A 19,989-nucleotide genomic window follows, 5' to 3' on the forward strand; every position below is an offset into this window, starting at 1 on the left:
GGGTAGAGTGGTGAAGAGGGGGAGGAGGCAGAACTCCACAATAAAGCACATGGTCATGACTGCATCAAAACACAAAGAAGGGGCACTGCGCTTTTTGGAAAACATTTAAGACTTCCAGAGTTTATGGTGTGTTGGAGAGAGTAGTTAAACAAAACCAAAATCCAACAAAGACAACCAACAACAAAACCCAAAGCAGAGCCATACCGCTATTGGTAGTCAGGCTAGAAACTGCTCACTAGAAGCAAGGGATACAGAAGCAGAAATTACAAGCTGAAATCACTTTAACCCATACCAAAAGCTTTAAATAAGAACATTAACAGTCTTAAAATAACTTCAGGATATAACTTGCTTTTTCTTTTTTTCTTTTAAAGTATTTAGATCTACGATTTCCACACTGGGACAAATTACTGCATAATATATGTAAACAAGAGGGCTTGGTATTCAGTGAAGGTGTCAGACAGCGCTCTTCTGTTACTCATAGGCACAGTGTACCTGTGCAGGCTTTGCTATCCTGCTCCTACCTGCTACAGACCCACAGACTCTGCCTGTATCTGTCCCTCCAGCTCTGTCTAGCATACAACATATCACAATTGTTCCAGAAGAGATTAGAGGGGGTTCAGACATTAACCTTAACTATTCTGTTCAACCCTGTCTCAAAACAGGGCCCCAGAAATATCTAGGCTACATTTATACATACCCTCTGCCTCTCTTACTAGTACGAGCAGTGATATTAGGAAGAAGTTCTTCACTATGAGGGTGGCGAGACCCTGGAACAGGTTGCCCAGAGAAGTTGTGGCTGCCCCATTCCTGGCAGTGTTTAAGGCCAGGTTGGATGGGGCTTTGAGCAACCTGGTCTCATGGAAGGCATCCCTCCCCATGGCAGGGGGGTTGGAACTGGATGAGCTTTGAGGTCCATTCCAGCCCAAACCGTTCTGTGATTTTAAATTTATCTTACTAGGAAATGCACCGTCCATCCAGGAAAGCTGGTAATTTTATGAGTGGTTTTAGCCAAAGCTTACATTGCACTGTCCTATTCAGCAAGCAAATCATGCTTCCTGAATACATTTTCTGATAGAAAACCATTATGTTATTGTATGTACTCTCTATCAAAGCAAGGAATCTATTAGGAATACCGACAGATGAGAAATCAGATGGACAGGGTTATCCAACTGACAAATGGTGCCCAGATGAATTTTCAATAGAATTATTAAAAAATCCTCAAGGATTAACTACCATTGATTCTCTGCTACAAAGTGGGAGGCCACCTTACCAACCGATTGCCAAATTTGGTAACACATACTGCTGAAATCCTGAATTGTACATATTAAGAATTAATTTGCCTTTTTTTTTTAGAAAACATTTTATTTCTTTTCACATTTTGCAAAGTGAAAAGTATTTTTAAACTGTATAAGCAGATATTATATAAATACAGCAGCCCATGGTACAGGCTTTTAAAATGATGAATTATTACGTAGCTTAAAATAAGTATATATCAAAAGACCTGAAAGAAAATCCCTGTAAATGACACCAAGATGTTATATTTTTACCGAACATTAGAAGCCCACAGACAACATTACAATATATAAAGAACCAAATATATTTAGATACTGGGGAAAAAAAAGAAAATAAATGAAACCATAATTTTGACCTATGCTGACGTGATGAATTAACTATATGTGACCCCAGAATTTATCATTTAGAGTTCCAGGTGAATGAATTAGATTAACCTCTAGGGCAACAGTTTTAGAGAAGGAATCCTCCTACTTCCTTTCTTGCCATGCAACTTTTTAAAGAAGTAATTTAATCTAATCTGAAGCATCGATCTTACTTATATTTTCATTTTATGATGCCTGATAGAGTACAGAAGAGGTGGTAAAATATTTTATCCCAAATCAGATGTACGCATTTTTCAACCCAATTTCCAATTAAATAATTGCTGCAAACAGAATTGGTGAAGGATGTGCTTTTAAAATTTATGTATGAGCAAAATTCAAGAGGCCTAAAGACATTATCAGGTTTCTCTACTTACAGCTTTAGCCTTAAAATACTTTAACTTCTAGATTTTTTTTCATCCAGTTTCCCTGAACTATTTTAGGTCTGTCAATAGGTAGCAGACAAGTCACATACCTACTCTGAAGATCAAATCATCTTCAATGGGATTCTCTTTTCTTTTGCCAGTGCTGTACATGCTTGCAGGTCTCTTCACAGCTTTCTGCTTCACATGACCACTGCCAGGAGATTTAACACGCCTCTTAACCCCTTCAGTAGTAGGGGACACATCTGCTGATCTGACCACTTTAAGTTTGAACGGGCTGCCCTTGATATGTTGATCATAAAGTCTCAGTGACAAAGTGAAGTCCCCTTCTTTCTGAACAGTATACAAAAATTCGTAAGTGCCGTTTTTATTGTCAAGTATCTCTCCATCTGCGACACTCCCATCAGGCGTGCTCAGTTCAGCAGTGAGGTAAGCATTCCCAGATTTACAGAGCTCCCCATCTTTGTCCTTGGTTGTGATGGTAACAGACATGGGCTGTCCGATCACTGTCTGCCTCAGTCCCTCACCTGTGGCAACTGTTTCAGAGGCAACAGCATTGGTGGTTAAAATAGTGCCCAGGTTGTGAATGGACTTCTTCAGGCCTTCTGTTTCCACTATGAAGTCCAACTGGTCGTTTTCACGGGGCTGCAACGGGAAGTCCCGCTCAGCCAGCTCATTCAGCTTGTCGCTCATTTGCTTCTTCACCAGCAGAACTTCAGTTTCAGTGCCGTGGTTGAGGGCTTGGGCTGTAAAGTTGCTGCAACTTTTAATGCTTTCTTGTCCTTCAAGTAAGGAGTCCAGCTGTGTCTGGAGGACCTGTGTACATTACCAGACACCAGATTAGCATTATGTTACAAGGACTGCCCAGCAAGATGTAGCATGCTTTATATCTGAAGGCCTTTGTAGAAACCCAATTTATAGGGTTTATTTTAGAGTTTATTTTAAAGTTTCATTTTAGAAAAAGTACCATGCTGATCCCCTACGTGTTCTTGGAATATCATGCTGCAATACAAAAAATATGCCCTGTTTTGTGTTTTCGAGGCTTCGTAGATCCACTGTCACACTAGGTTGTGCCCCACCTGCTCCATCTAACTCTCCATAGTCATAGTTAATGAGATAATCACTGGGAATTGAGCTGCATGCACAGGGGTAGAGATACTTTGGAGTCACAGGCCCATTACTAAGGGAAGCTGCAAGAAACTTCCTGAAAATGTCTTCAGAGCCCAGAGAAACCTTGGGTTACTCCTCTGTGGAGACAGACAAGAAGGCACTGTACAGCCATCTTGAGGGAAAGTGTGATTCCTGGTCTAGATAAGTGAAGAAAGAAGTCTCTCCGTCAGAAGCGGGTAAATTGATCCCCCAGTTTCAGCAGACAGGAAAGCAAAATGTAAAGGATGGATTGTGGATATTAGGAAAAGTTGGGTTGAGTAGTCTGAAATTTTGGTGGGCAGCAAGTAGCTACTCTGTATTTAAGACTGAGAAAGAGTTTTTATTACAGGCTGAGTTCTGTCCCTCGGTGTAAAACCCTTAAAACAATACTGACCTCAAAATTGTTAGGTGTGGGCTGGGAACAAGGCTAACTTTTTGTTTAAAACCAATTTTGCAATGATTTGGAAAAAGGATCCCTGAATTATAACAACCTAGCAGAGAAATTCACGAGAGTCAGGAAAACCCAAACATTCCAGCTATCCCCCACACTCTCTGACGAAATCCCCAAACCAAAGTACCCAGTCACACATGTGGTATATTTTTCCCACAAAGGAGAACTAGGGCACAGACATTACTGTGCATCAGAGAACTTATTTTGTTGACTACCACTGTAAAGTAAATATTTTTGAAACTTTTCAATTGATTTTAATGTAAATTTGGAGACTGGGTTTATTTATTGCTATGACTTCTCTTGCTGAGACACACAGCAAGAGAACGTGTGCCTCTCACACATGTAATGTGCCTCAATACACATGTAATGACACAACATTCTAAGGGCATTTTTCTTCTGAATTTTACAAAGCTGTCTGCTTTTCACCCACTGGAGAAAATCCAGGCTGATGAGAAAGCGGTAACACAAAATCTTTAGCAAGCAAAACAGAATGAACAAATTTCAAGACTACACTGAAATTTCAAGTTAGTTGTTTTTCTAGGCTACTCTCAGGATTCAATACAAGGCATTTCTAATCTGCTTTGTGTTTATTCAAGGACACAAGTAGTTAAACAGATAGCATAGCTAATAATGTCCTAGGATGACAAAACCCCATATGCTTGGCATAAAAAACCATAAACTGAGGAGGAAGACAATTTGCAGCTACATTTTAACCTATTATTTTCTCAAAATAGTTTTCTTTCATTACAAAGATGGAAAATATTAAATCTTACAGTAGTTAATATTTAAAATGCATTTTAGAGTATCTTACATGAAACCTCTTTCAGTCCATTGGACAACTCAACTGAATCGCCAACTTTCTTCTGGTAAAGTGTAGCCCTTTCATTTTTATGTTTTTGTAAAGTATGTGATCAGAATAACAGAATATTTGGGTTTGAATTATTTTGCAGAACTACTATTCATTCAAAAGTAAAATCCAATTCCTATAGATTTTTTTTTATACAAACAGGGGAGATGCCTCTTTTACGGCTTTAAAGCTTTATAAAAATTTGCTTCTCTGATGCCCAAAATAGGTTTCAAACTATTTTAAATCCCTTTAAAAAACAGTAAGATAATTTAACATCATATTCCCTCTTATGTGAACTTTGTACACACCCTAAGTATATTTACTTGCTAAGAAAATAAGTTTTTGTGACATCTTGAATACGTTTAGATGAACCTGAGATCTAAGTCCGAATTTTAAAGCTCCTCAGCTCCTGCTTAGCTCTGAAGATGACTCAATTCTGTGTGTTCCTGAAAGTACGCATCTTGTGTACATGTTAGAATTCCTTCATATTCACAGGCTCAGTTCAATACCTTCCTAATGACCAAGCCTGTTCCAGATCCAGGAATGCAGCATTCCTCAGTTTCAGACATCTGGAGATGCTCAAGCTGCTCAGTAATTGCAGAGAATGCCCAAAGATACTAATATTATCAGGCACTCTTGAAACTCCAGTTGTTGATGCTACTTTCTTTTGAAGGCTTTGTGGGAAGAGATCTTTCCTTTATATGAAACAGACAAATGACGCCCAGGAAGACAAGGACTAAATTATTTCATTTGCCTGATTCAGACTGACTAGTCCTCAGCAAAACCCCTGCCCATCAGGATACTGGCTCTTCTTTGCAGAAACGCAGATTTCTGTTCTCTTCCTTTGAAGCTTAATCTACAATACAGGGGAGGAAAGCACAAGATTCAATCATCCAGATAGGAAGTAAAAGAGTGAATACAACTCTGAAATCTACTGCTGTCTGCATTCCCCCGAGAAAGTGAGGTGTCCCTTCAATCTTTATGTGTTCCAATGAGTGACATCTAACATGATATAAGTTAGCAGGCACTTGAAAGGAAAACAGTGTTTTAAAGCAAAACAGTAAGCTCAGTTCTTCAGAAGAAATTGGTTGGCATATATCTTCATGGGGGGAAAGGCGGGGGGGGGAGTCATAGGATTGCAGCCCAAGGATTTCAGACTTTCCTTTGGTGTTCTCTTATTGTCATCTATACATAAGCATGTTGGCTTTAAGCAGATGCCTACTTACTGTGTTGGCTATTTTAGATCCTCATACACCATGCACAAAGGGCTATCTGCCCATACAGGGGCCAAATTCCATTTATAAGTCTGGACACCCACAAGGAAGGCTCTGCAGCATTTGATTTCAGGAAAACAAAGTTCTCCCCAGGATCTCAGACACAATTGGTCAAACTGGTGTCCTGCATCATTTGTAAAATACGGTTGATTAAATTAATAGCTTTTTATTGAAACAAAACATGCATCTTACTTTATGTTTAAGGCCATAATTCACTTCCAGCTCCATAAGCAGCAAACTCTTTCGCACATTTAAAGTGTTCTGGACTTCATCAAAAGTGGAATGAATGTCATCTACAATGCTAGCCTTTTGGTTGGTTAACTGGTGTATGATTTCAGATATAAAATGAAGTGCTGAGTCGATCTCTGGAAGCCTGAGGGAGGGATTAAATTACAAAGATTGCTTTTTCAAAAGTCATTAAACATTGGCCCTGGCCCTGATATCTTTGATGGAACCATCTCATCAGCAGGCTGTCTCTAAACTCGGTCATTTCCCAGAAGTAACTTCATTCCTTTTATAACCACATAGTGATTTTGGTCTGACAAAATAAGGCTAAGCCAGGGCCCTCCCTTGTGGAAATCCATTAGACTTTAAGTATTTCTAACAATGAGGCCTTGTATCCTCTGTCCTTTATGCAAATGTATCTGCTCAGGAAGATATATCTAGATCTACCCCACTTTCCTTTTTTTTAGCCTTTCTGCCACTGTAGTGTTTGTACCAACCTTTTAAGCATCCAGTACTATTTATTTATCATTAAATTCATGGCTGGGTAGTGCTTTTCTCCTTAACATTTTATGCCCCTTATTTGGAGGGCAGTTGAATTTCTACTGACTTCTGTTTTGTGAAGGACAGATCGGAATCTTTAGCTCTTCTCTAACCCTTCAGTGCGTCACACTCAAAGGGTTTTTTTTTCCTTATGCTAGCCTCACTATCTCTGTATTCTAAGCAAAGGTCTATGGCACATCTGCCCAAGGCAATGCAGGAAGCCAGTGGTAGAACTGAAAATAGAAAATAATCAGTGGAGTCTCCATACCTTTTGTTGACAGCATCCAGCTGGACTTGGAGAGAAGCCTTGTGTTGTTCCACCACATCCTTGAGGGGTACTGTGGGATGCTCTGCATGTTCTCCTTCTGTACACTCCCGGCACATGGCAGTCTCACAAGACTGGCAGTAAAATTCCATCACCTGGAAAAGTGCAAAACTCTAAATCTAAACACCGCAGCAGTAACATCACTCAAAGGACATCTTACTGGGTCTTGAACTCATGTTATTATCCAAGCTCTGAGACCAAGTTTCTCCTTTCTTAGCCACCACTAATTTACTGCCTAAAAGATGGCTGTTATTCTTACATGTTCATATCAAAATACTGGTTTAAATGCATTTCATTCTATCAGAAAGTGTCAGAACAGCAGCCTGGGAAACAGAATACTGGACTTCAAGGCAGGCCCTAACATTATCTTTATACTGTGTACCAGTAAGTTTTGCTATCTCTCTCAACTACTCCATGAAACAACTCAAAAGAAGAGGGCATTCAAGTCCCCTCACTAACTGAATCCTTAGTCTCCCTAGACTGTCTGCCAAAGAAAGTACAGACTTAGGCTGTTTTTCATAACAGGGCCACCCAAGGGACATGACCTTGATGGAGCTCACCAAACAGCGTGTTTATTTGCTAGAGAGAAACACCCTAAATGAATCAGTGTCCTACAGAGAAAAATCTCCATATCCAATTACTAATCCCTTAAAACCATCAAAACCTCATATCTGAGATTATAATAAGAGTGCTGACCTAAACTTGAAAGAGGAAAAGATTGTTTCAGCCTGTTATGTACCCAGTAAGACGCTGTCTGGAGATAAAAAGAGATCTTTACATGTAATAAATACCCAAAATTCTGAATATATTCATGAAGGAAAAGAAGCAGAAAAGTGCTGTGCCCGAAATAATGCACAGATGCAAATTTGGCATGAGACTTTCTATTACAGCCAGGAAGTCCTCAAGCACAAAGCGTTTTAGGCTTAGTAAGTATATAAGGAAGCTCATAGTATATGCTTCAAGGCAAGACATTGGCAGCTCTCTTGCATTCACAGCATAGCATCAGAACCTTGGCTGATGCTTCTGGCACTCAGACTTCTCACACAAAGATGGCTGTGCTGGAGATGTTGGTTGACAACAAGATGGTCGTGTAGAAATGGCTGGTTTTAGGTGAGCAGAGGAACCTGTAACAGCACCGTGCAAAGTAGCTGCCTACTCCAAGACATCTTGAGAATTAGGAGGGTGAAATAAGACTGTGATTTGCATGTGGCTATTAGCATTAATAGGGTTTTTCCTTTGATAAGCTCCTTTTTGTCTTATTCCCATTCTTCCCTCTTATCTCCATTCACAAGATACGGGATTCACATGCAATGAGGGTTTAAGACATTTGTTGGCCATTTGTGTAAGCCACTTCAGAGAAAATTTAAAAGCTGCTCCAAATAAACAGTGTAAGATCAACTACATCAGCCAGGAAAACAGAATAAAACAAAGCAGACCTTCTAAACAACCACCATCCCCATCAACACTACTCTAGTCACTGTGAATTTAGCAGTTTCACGTTAGTACATCCTCTGAGGCCTGACAGTTACTTTGGTAGGCACTAAGATGTGATGCAGTCTTACAGTGCCTAGAGGAAATGAGTTTAAAAGAGGTTAGGCCTTAAATTCTTTTCAAAGGCTTCAAAAATTTGCAGCCAGAAACAACCAAAAGGAACAATATTTCATATATTTTATTAGGAAATTCTTTTTATTTTTTTATATATATGTCTTCTTATATGGTCAAAATTTAATTTCTTTTGAATATCAAAAGTTCATCTTTCTGCCTCTTCATAATTTAATGTGCAGGTTCAAGATGTTTTAATATGCCTTTATTAAATATTTTTATCTTTGGATACAATGATTAGAATAATTTAATATTTCTGTTTCCTATTGAGCACCTCATAATAAGCATCATTATATTTGCAGCAACATATATAGGAAAGAAAGCATCTCATTGGCATATTAAAGTTTAGCCTAAATAAACTTTCTTCCTTTTTATTAAAGCACCAGAGAATCAATCACATAAGCTAGGATGGTAATAGTGTGAAAACCACAAAGATGTAATTTCTGCATAGAAATAGTTGTCTTTGCCTCAGTCAAACTACAATGTTTTGAGTGAAGCAGCTTTCATTTCACATCAAAATCTGAAGATTGTGCCATAGCTAAAGGAGAAAGAAAACCTAATATTAATACAATTCAGGCTTCAAGTGCCTAGATAAGCTGATTTCCTAAGATTTTGTGTAGCATTTCTTAATCAGGTGAGATTCATTTCCAGCTACAGATGGACAGGTCTCACTGGCTTTTCCTCTCTTCCTTCCATCCCCAACATGGGTATCACATTTTGTGACAGGCAGAACAAAATTGTGCCAGCAATGAGCTCTGTTTATTAGCTCTAATTCTCATTAAGAGTCTAACTCTGACATTCTGATTCTTTTATTTAGCCTCAATGACACACTGAATATTACACAATGAGATAACACGAGTAAGAGCCATGGTGGGAAGTACAGAGGTAAGGAGAAAAAGTGAGGTTTTGTAAGGTATGTTATAAAGTCACTTCATCAGAGTATCAAGGATAGGTACTTTATTTTTCTAAGAGAAACATACAGGCAGTAAGCAACACCTGCACAAGTTCAGGAAATGTTTTTCTAGACAAGACCTTATACCTGTCAAATTGCCAAGCTATTCTGTGATCTTCCAAGAAAAAGCTAGTCAGAGATAAGGCACTCTCTCCTGTCACAAGCATTTAATTTAATATGGGGTATGCTCTCTTGTTACACTCTATAGGCAGAAAATACACTGCACCTGTAAAAGCATGGATCTTAGATGCTGGGCTGGCTTTCACTTCAAATTCAAATAAAGCCCAAGCATGGACTTTCCAGGATGGGTGATGGCAAAGAGGCTACACCACTCATTACATATTATGAAGTAATGGACCTAGAATTCTACATCCTTCCCTGTCCTAGCTGTTGTACCTGCCCCTAAATGACTGCAGGTCAATGTTTCCAAGCCATCCAACAACAGCTGCAGTGTTTAACAGCTGAGGATAAAGCCAACCTTATTTTAACGTGTAGGTAGAAGATAAGAATCTTCTGCTAGGTTCAGAAGTTTCATAATATATGTGCCCTATTACCCCAGTTTAACAAGACCATATATTTGTGCTTCACATTGGGTGCATATGAGGAAGCATTTGTTAATAGTTCAAGTGCAGGAAACAGTCTCTTGTGTTAAGATACAAGCTAAGTTTCATTTTTTGTAAGAATGCACACAACAAAGATGCCACAACAGAGGATGAGAGGTTGTGAGCAGAAGGAATAGGATACATACACATATGGAAAAAATGAGTGGTGGGAATAAGAGACCAACTGGAAGGGAAAGTATCTACATGGCCTGATGAAGGCTAAGTAACAAGCGGAGAGGAATGCCATTGAGAAAGTATCTGTGCATCATTTTCTATTTGATTTTAATCAGAGAGGCTTAAATCCAGCATGGCTGGAAAGACTGATAAAACTTATTTAAACAGAAACTTACTCCCAAGCTAATGCAAAGAAAATCTGGTAATATTTAAATGAAATACACTTGATGCAAATTTTTACCCTTGATAGTAAAACCACAATGGGTCTACCAAGCAAAACATAAAAACTAATGGAGAGCAGAATGACTGCTGGTTCTGTGAAGACGTTCTGCTTCAGCTACCACCTCAATCCTCTCTCACTCTCTAAAGCCCCCAACAAAGCTGCCAGCAGCCAGGCACTTGCCACACAGTGCCCTCGTGCTGTGTATGCATGAAGCCAGCAGAAACCTATTTATTTCCTTGGTGAGGCCTAAGGTGCCCAGCACCTTGCCCTGCACACTCTGCCCTTCAGCCAGACACTCCTGACCAGCCTCAGGCAGTTCTCCCCAAAGCTTATCTTTGCTTTAACCAGCCTCAAACAGTTATCCCCAAAGCTCCTCCCATCACAAGGACCAACGTGTGAACTTTAGCTTTTAATTTCCTAGCTCCACAAAGCTTTAAACTGGAGTCACCTTCAGACTGTCCCCAACCCTCCCAGGTACTTACTGAAGCAAGAAGATACTCCTGTCACACACTACTCAGCATCCTAAAGGGCATACTGTGTTTCAAGGCAAGACATTGGGTTTGGAGGACTTACAAAAACACCTTTCCCTAGAAAGGAGTTCTCAGAGTGGTATAAGGTGTCATTTTTAATTGTAGGCAAACCAGTTTTTATTAAGCACACCTGAAGAATGATCAGCTGAAAATGTTAAATGCAAACCATGTAACATCTTCATTGTGACCATTTTCTGCATTTCACAATCAAGCGACCCCTTTCACGATTGCTGTGTCAGAAAAGAACTATGATTCATTTTAAGGAGAGCCAATAAAATGCAAATGAAAACTAGGAATGTATTAATCAGTAACCACTACACACACATAAGTATAGCACACATTTAAAAAGTTATACCAGTTATTCATTAATCTGAGTGTACAGCAAATCAGTTCGACAAGTCCCTCGAATTTCAGCAGGTCAGTAAAGGTAAAGGAACTTAGCTGTTCCTCTAAGAGTAATCACTACTTATCAGCTAAATTATTCCTATAAAACTGCTATACCTAAACTGAGTATCAAATAAAAAAGTCCTCTGAAAGTTGTGTTAAAATACTATACATATTTCTTGGCTTGCATAGAAGCACAGCATTCAGTTCACAACACAGCATCACTCAGCTTTGCAATGTTGTCTTCTTACACGTTTGCATAGGCCTTGCTGTAAGTCAGGAGTTCATATGCCTTCCATGAAGCCACACAGGTTAACACTGAACATTTTCAAAAAGCAGTGTTAGAGCTGTTCTTGTAATAATCCGGGAATACTTACTCAGCTGGGGTGCTTGACAACTAATTCAGTGATATGATTTGAGGGCCTATGTGGGGGGGATGCTGGGTGAAGAAAGTAGGCGGAGGAAAAAAAGAAAGCATCCTCCAAGGACTGACATGTGAGATGCACAAAACACTGCAGGTAAACAGAAACTCTGTTTCTAGCCTGTGCTGACCGAAATCATCCTGAGTCCTTCTACTTGGCTCCATGTTAATATGCTCACATAGCTTTTAGTACTGCACCAGTGTGCAGGTCAGTTAAGCTTGTAAGGTCCCTGCCACATACTGACTAAACAAGCACACAGGTTCCCACAATAATAGTTGATTCTACAAGCACGAGAGCTACGGAAACCCATCACAAATAGGAAAGGCATGAGGTTCAGCACTTGCAGGACATTTTACCAAATGTGCTAAAAGACAGTATCATCCAAGATGACTGGTAAGATGAAATAATATCCTGACTACTTTAAAATGCTCCACTAAAAGCATCTGAGTTAATTGTAAGAATCACTTGTCTTTTGTTGGCATATAAAATCAAAGAACTAGTGTGATTCCAGTTCCCCCCTATCTTTTTTGAACAAAATACCTATGACAAACCAGACCAGTCAGTACATAACAGTACCTGTACACATCACAGGAGTTCATCTCACTTACGTTTCCATCATGGTTGGGACAGGAGAGTGGTTTGCCCGCGGCAACAGCGGTGACAGTCTCCAAGATGGAGGAGTCTTCAATGCTGTTGTCCGGCGTTCGTTGCAGGACATCCATCAGGTTAGTGATAAAGAAGTTGTTCTGGAGTGCAGAAACCCCTTTCTCTGGCAGAATGGAGGTCTGGCGGCACACGGGGCAAGAAAGGGTTAAGCTATGGGCTGGAATGTAATTCTGTAAGCACCTATGGGAAAGGGAGGTGGAAGAGGAGAGAAAAGCAAAGTATCATCAAAGAGGAAAAAAAAAATCCTTGCAGTTGAAGAACTTATAAAGGGAAAGGTGCATCACCAGGCTTTAGAAGTAAAAGTGGTTTCTTTTTTTCTTTTAAACCTTTTACCTCTGCCACATGATAAAAGGTTTATAAGCTGGCATCACTCTAAGAGTTATGTGCCTGCCTTTGAGATATTTGTACAGAGGGGATCCATGCTTCCAGACATCTACTGCATTCTGTTCACAGAATAGTAAAAATGATAGACTATCAGATGAAGTTTGACAGACATGAAGTTACTACATCAAGTATTTGAGCCTGTGTCTTTAACTGCCTAACCAGTGGTCGACCCTTGTCTTTCCAATAGAATCTCCTTTATTAAATTTTATTTGTGGGTTTAGTGTTTCAGAGCTCAAACCTGGTCTCAGTGAAACCGATGGAAATTTTCCCATTTATTTCAACTAGGAAAGTCATTGAGCAGTTAGCCAGAATCAACAGAGCCGTCTTCATTACATAGAGAAGCACAGCCTAGGTTATCAGTTTATGTTAAGGGGAGTTTTCGAGGAGATTTTTGTTTATTTATGTTTGATTTGGGGGGGGAGGGGAGGGTTCTTGGGGGCTTTTTAGAAAAACTAAATTTCACAGAATATGAATCTGACACAAAAGTTCTGTGATCAACAATATGCAGCAGACTGGCCCAGGTAACATTTAGTGCCACTTTTGGCCTTGAAAATCAAGTTAACAGCTGCTGGGCATGCAACATCCAACTGCAACTGGCAATTCAGTATAGTCCCATAAGCACAGGAAGCTTTGCAGAATGCAGTCCTTAATGGGAGCGGCGCTACACCAAATTCCTCAAGAGATGCCAACCAAGAAAGTGTGACCTCACGCAGCCGCGTTGCTCTTCCAAGGGTTTTTCTTGCACCACTTCTCATCCTCCCTTGGCAGCTCTCCTCCTGACACCCCAGTAAGGGCTCTATGAAAGGAGAGCTTAGCTTTGCACATCAGGCGTGCACTGGAAGAGTTCTTCCAGCCTCTCTCCATAATCAGATCAGCATAAGAGGATTACAGTGAAAACCAGAAGCTGACCTTAGGATTTACACGTGAACTGAAGTCAAGAAACTTAAGACATGGTGGTGAAAATTCTGACTTCACTGACTTCAGCGAGAGTTTCACTGCTGACTTCAGTAAAGTCAGGGTTTCCCATTCTTCTACAAAAGACCAGTTCATCTGACACATTCAGAGATCCACAGTTTTTCCTGCACCTTGTGCAAAGTTAAACATGCACACCATAATTCTAGGAAGGGGAAATCTCCTAAACTAAATACTCACACAAAATACCATTTATTAAAATTCTTATGCTATTCAATATATAATCCAAAGAGTTGGATCCCATTACTGGGTAAAGAACTCTAACATTTTTTCAGCTAACTTTTCTGCAGATGCTGTATTTTCTCCACCATTTGATGGACAATATAGCACTAATATTATCACTATGTATATTCAATTCATTTAGCTGAATACAGTAGGTGCAAGGTTTCTGTTTTATCACATCTCTTTTCAGAGCTTTTCCACTTCAGTCAACCAAGCTTCAGAATAATGAAGACATCTAATCACAGGTTATTAATAATGTATATATCATGTCTAACCCTTGGACATTACAGGATGGGATAATTAATTCTCTGCTTAGTAAATCAACAAAGAAAGATTGTTATTGTTTCTAATTGTAGACTAATCAGTATAAATTTGAGGCCATTGAAGTCCAAATTCTGAATGCCAACACTTCTCACATTGTTGTAACTGTATCCATTAGTTTCATTGGATTTGCTTTTTATTTACTCTTTCACAAAGGGAATGTATTCCAAATATTCCACTGCTGTCTCTTCTTCCTGCCTGTCACAAATAACAGTGTTTTTCTACATCCCCGACTTTCCAGCATTCTCAGACTTTATCATGCCTTGAGATGACCTTTTCAAGTAAAGAGAAAAGTCTCCATCCACGTGCCTGTTGCATGACACAAAAACCTAGTTACCAGCTTGAGGAAAGGACTTACCTCTCACAGAAAGTGTGCAGGCAGGGAAGCACTTTGGGGTTCTTGTAACGGTCCAGGCATATGCTGCAAATCAGAAACTGCTTGTCAATCTGACGGACCACAGGACTTGGGATGTTGGAGCCTTCACTGGCCATCCTAGACCACTGACATATGGGTCCTGTTCCCTTCTACCCTGCACACTGCTGGAGTGGGGTGGGGAAAAGAAGAAAAGAAGAAAAATGGCTTATAAGCTCCATGAAATAACAAAATCAACAACTAATTCACTCATGTTTCATCCTTATGCATTGAAGAAATCCCATGATAAAAACGTTCTTGTGCTAGTAGGTTCAGTCAGTGCTAACAAAGATAGGATTTCTTACATCTACAGTACCGCTGGCAAAATGATTCAACTGGAACTGCACCAGGCAGCCAAATGGCTGCGTCACAGACATTTGAAAATGGTTTGCCTAACAACTTTTTCCCTTATCAGTGCTGGTGTTGCCAAAGATAGGTTGGGACTCCAGAAAACCCCCAAAAAAGAACCTCCAGAACCTGCCAGCCTCTGGAAAGGGAATGCTCAATTTCTGCATCAGTTGTGTAGGTGAGGTAGGTGAAAATCCTGATGATAGATGAAACTGAGCAAAGAAGAGGCAACTAATAGGTGCTAAGAATCAGCAAAGGTAGGGTAAAGGATGTAGGAAGCACATCAAAATAATAAATGCAAGAAAAGTGCCATTCTAGGAAGAAAGAGTAGTAAGAATCATGTTTCTAAGACTCTTATTAACCCTGGCATATAAAGCATGAAAGAGAAGGGTAAGAAAAAAGTCTACTGACTGACAGAATTAAATTAAGAGGTTAAAGGAATGCCAGCAGGATTGGAACACCTAAGGCACAGGGAGAGAAAAACTTAGCTTCTTTTCAGCTGGAGGTACAGATTCTAGCCAACAGAATTCATATGAGGAAAGAGAAGACAGGAGAGGAAGAGGAAGGAAGCAACCTCAGGGAAAAGTAGACTTCCTGCTAAAATAGTTTAGGAAAACCTGCCAAGAAGAGGCCCCGTCAGGATGGCCCAGCAAGAACTCCTCTCCATCAGCATTTCTAGTGGGCTGGAGCCAGTGTCTCTGTCGCAGCACTGAATTCAGGGGCTCCTTTTCTGTGTGAGCAGTGCCCAGCTGGGCTCCACCGCTGGTACACTCCTAAGGAGGTAATTTCTTCCCTAGCCATTTTCTACCCCAGTTTTTAGCCATCCACTTCAGACAGTTTGATATTTGGCTTGAGGGCAGCTCAGCCTCTCTAAGACAGAAATAATGAGCCCTCTGCCTTGGTGCTGATCATTCTCATTCAAAAGTCACTCAATTCCACAATGGTTTGCATGACCTGTAGCATTTTATTGGCAGCATTGCATTAGATCTTCTTCCCGTATTGAATGCATGGCACACTAATCTGGCAGAGTTGAACTCATACTGTTCTTCCTGAGCTGTGTATTTTGCCATACAGGTATGTCTTACTTACTACACTAAGCAAGTGGCTATTTAGAATCATAGAATAGTTAGGGTTGGAAAGGACCTTAAGATCATCTAGTTCCGCCCTCCTGCCATGAGCAGGGACACCACACACTAAACTATGTCGCCCAAGGCTCTGTCCAGCCTGGCCTTGAACACCTCCAGGGTTGGAGCATTCACAATTTCCTTGGGCAACCCATTCCAGTGCCTCACCACCCTCACTGTGATAATATCAGTGACTATGGATTAGGCTGTACTGACTTCCCTGATAACAGGTTCCTCAGGAATCACCTCTGTGCTAGCAAATAGAGCAGCATAAAGTTATTCACAGTTAAGAATACCCAACAGCAGTAACTGACATTTAATTCAAAGGAAAGCGCTTACAGCAGGCCCTTTTGTTTCCTTTCTTTTCCAAGAAGGGGGAATCTGCAAGGTTAAAAATTGCTATAGTATTTGCAAAATATCATGCTTGTTCATGATCCAAAAATGCATGATTTCAGGATTGATCATTCGCTTCACTTTCATTTTTTGTTTCTTTCTCCATAGCCAGATAAAATCAAATATTACATAAACACAAATTAATTTTACCAATTTAAACATCATAAATAACACACAATAAACCTTAGGAGATCAGTTAGGAACCCATGTTACTTTTAAAAAGCTTGAGTTAAAAATGGCTTTACGAGCAGTGGAAATAAAGTTATCTAGCCTTCGCAAAACAGAGTAGAAAGAGCAGACTATCAAATATGCACCAACGTATTCATGCATTTGGCAGCATAACATGTGGAACTGTGTTTCAAAAGAGAATCCACTTCACCACTGGTGCAGCTGTGTTTGCTTCCCATTTTCTCTCCCCAAAAGTTAGGGGTGGGGACCCAACAAAACAAGGAAGATAATCAGAAGCAGGAGGACTTCTTATCAAAAGCACAGTTTCCAAGCTGGACACTGGTACATTATGAACAGTGTAAATTTTTTGCTACAGACTAAGCACAGACTATTGAGAAAAAAAACCCTCTGCTTATATGAAAGAACAGGTCTGCAGAGAGTGCTGCGTGTCATCTAACAGAAGAAAATTCTCTAGCAACCAGATATTTTCTGTAATTTCATCTTTCTGCTATCAAGTACCGCTACACCAGCCAATAGTGTTTACACAAGGACAACTCCTGCTGCCTGGAAAATGTCATATTCATTTAATCCGATCTTCATTTTAGCTTTTTACATTCCCCCAACTCATTGCAAAATCAGGTGAATCTTAGGGTTTCATACACAAGGCTCGTGCCAGCCACTTTGATTTTCAAATGTTCACACTTTAAGCTTTGTCAGTGAAGGGAATCATTAACAATTCAGAAATAAGTGCTTTCAACATCTGATGTTTTGTCTGGAATGCAGCAGGCCATGACTGTCATTTATCCCCTGTGCTCACAGACATCAGGCTAAAAACACGCACCTGGAAATAAAGTTTCACCAGTACATTTCAAGCTGTACCACTACCCGCTAGAACAATGTCTTACACAGGTGGTTCATATTAAAAAGTTTTTTCAGTATGGAATTTTCAGGATTCTGCAGCCTCCCTGAGCCAACTCTGCCTTTGATGCAATTTTGATGAATGTGTTGTTGCTACGAGAGGACAATTTTACCCACTGACTCAATGAAAGCAACTGTACAATAGAAGAGTATTTGAGGAAAAGCTGGAGATTTTTGATGATGCTTTTGAATTTCACCAAAGGCACTATTCACAGCAGTTCCTCAAAACAGCAGTGTAAGTTTCAGATACATTAGCAGTGGGAGATTTTGCAGAGTAACACTAGTTTCACAAAAAAACACCCCACCACATTCTTTTTTGTAGTAGCATCTTCTGAGCTCAGAAACTGACACAGCTCTTTTAGAGGTTCATCCTGCCTCACAATCTAATAAAGAGCAGCTGAAGCATGAGCTTTGAAAACAAGTCTAAGAATCACTTCTCTATATAGTTAATACTTCATAATTTAAACATGCAAAGCCAAAGGTCTATGAAACATTGCACCAAATAAGACATAAACCCCCACCCATTTATCTATAAGAATCACACACTCAAAACCCAGTTCATGTGTGCTGAATTAAGTGCAGGAAAGGGTTCTGAAACATGTACCCTTTGTTACGCCTTTTAAGCTCAAAAACTGTTATCTTTGCAGCCACCCCAGAAATATCATTGGACTTTTCTTTCTGCCTGGAGATACAACCATCAATTTTCATTCACAATATACTATACAGCAAAAAAAGGCGAAAACAATGGCTCTCTAAGCTAGTGGAAAGCCTTGGCTTGTTACGCATGCATGCCTTCAGGAACCAAAGTCAGGGTGCGGCCCCACCCATATGAAAAGAACTTCTTACAGCATTAGAAAGGGGAAAAAAACCTGCATTAGGATACAGCAAATAACAGTTCCAGAAGAGCTGTTTCAGATAAACAGAGCCATGTAATAGGAAGGTGCACCCTTTCTACAGGTATCTTCAAATGACGTCTGGAATTTCTCAACAGTTACTGAATTCTCTATTAGTTTCTGTGGCTCGGCCAAGAAAAAGACATTGGAAAACTTAAAACTGTGTGTTCAGTTCCAGGATTTATTCCTAAAAGTGCAGAATTCTCTGTTGCTGATACACTGCTATCACTGAACTCCACCCAGCCAGAGCTGCAACTAGCCTGGAAGTACAGCCTGAGGAGAACAAATTGCTTGCAGCTTGTTCATCCTCTTCTTATGGATGGTATTCACAACCTAGAGGGTCTATTCATGTATTATGAATGAATAGGTTTCCAATGGCAACGTTTCCAAAGGAACGGTTAGGCCTCTAGAGCTGTAAGAAAGGGTGGGGAAACCTCGATATTGTTACTCCAAGGAATGAGGGAGCTGGGGTTTAAAAGTCCTTAAAACAGATATATCATGTGTCCAAAGTCTTTAGGAATAAAGAACAGATTCTAATAGCAGCTCCCAAATTAGCGGATACAGAACACACCACGCAAATTAATAATCATAACCACCACACAGTCCACTTGTGTAAAAGGTTTGATAAGCTAAATTTGCATTCCTTTCTCTCCCACTCTTGCAATCAGCTGGGTGCCCTGTTTAAAACACAGCAACTCTCTTCATTCTTACAGCATGCAGAAGCATAATGAACGATTGGTGGCTGAAACAGAAGGAGCAACCCAGCAGCAGCAGCCACCAGGAATAACACTGAGAGAACTTGAGCGTTATTTAGACCTACCCATCTTTGTAGAAAAATAGCTTAATCAGTGCAGTGCTGAGGATAAAATCCTTGCAGGGACGGAGCTGCAGTTCCGCAGTAATCCAAACGAACAAACCATCATCTGTCAATATCTCAAGCCTCACGCGTAAAACTGTCTCAGGATCCCTACCACAGCACAGTCATTATTAGATGCATGACAGATTTTGTGCTCTACGGAATGACGCTCCATTCCACGGAGAGGACAGGTGGAAAGAAAAATGGAAGAATAAGAGGAGGCCCAGAGAAGTCGTCATGAATTTTTTTTTCCCCGGGTCATTTACAAGGGGGAGACCCCTTCGGGATTCAAACCAATCAATCTTTATTTAGCACATCTTTTTCTCACTCAGCCTGGGTAGAAAGACTGCAGCAAATGGTGCAAGGGATTGTGGGATAGGGATGCAGCAGAGAGCTGCGACGAGATTCGCTGGGTGATTTTTTTCCCTCCCTACTCAGCAATCAGCTGTTTCCAGGCTCCGCGCAGGGCCATTGAATTTGGTCACCAGAATGTTATTACAGGATTAGCAGGCAGGCACGGCTACCGCTGTGCATCTGGCATCTCAATGCCGCTCAGAAATACATATGCAAATATTAC

At 40.2% G+C, this 19,989-nt stretch overlaps 1 protein-coding gene across 1 annotated transcript in view; it reads right to left on the reverse strand.

The window, feature by feature from the left end:
• TRIM2 (tripartite motif containing 2) overlaps positions 1–19,697 on the reverse strand; it is a gene marked incomplete at its 3' end in the record, with an annotated part of 28,012 nt that extends 8,315 nt beyond the window's left edge. Inside the window, 6 exon segments of the mRNA XM_010022289.1 lie at positions 2,128–2,851; positions 5,949–6,129; positions 6,790–6,941; positions 12,344–12,581; positions 14,659–14,840; positions 19,377–19,697. Of these exon segments, the coding sequence (XP_010020591.1) occupies positions 2,128–2,851; positions 5,949–6,129; positions 6,790–6,941; positions 12,344–12,581; positions 14,659–14,792 (1,429 nt within the window).
• Positions 19,698–19,989: the final 292 nt, after the last annotated feature.

This window comes from Nestor notabilis, unplaced genomic scaffold, assembly GCF_000696875.1.
Source record: "Nestor notabilis isolate BGI_N333 unplaced genomic scaffold, ASM69687v1 scaffold12449, whole genome shotgun sequence".
In the NCBI taxonomy this organism is placed as follows: domain Eukaryota; kingdom Metazoa; phylum Chordata; class Aves; order Psittaciformes; family Psittacidae; genus Nestor; species Nestor notabilis.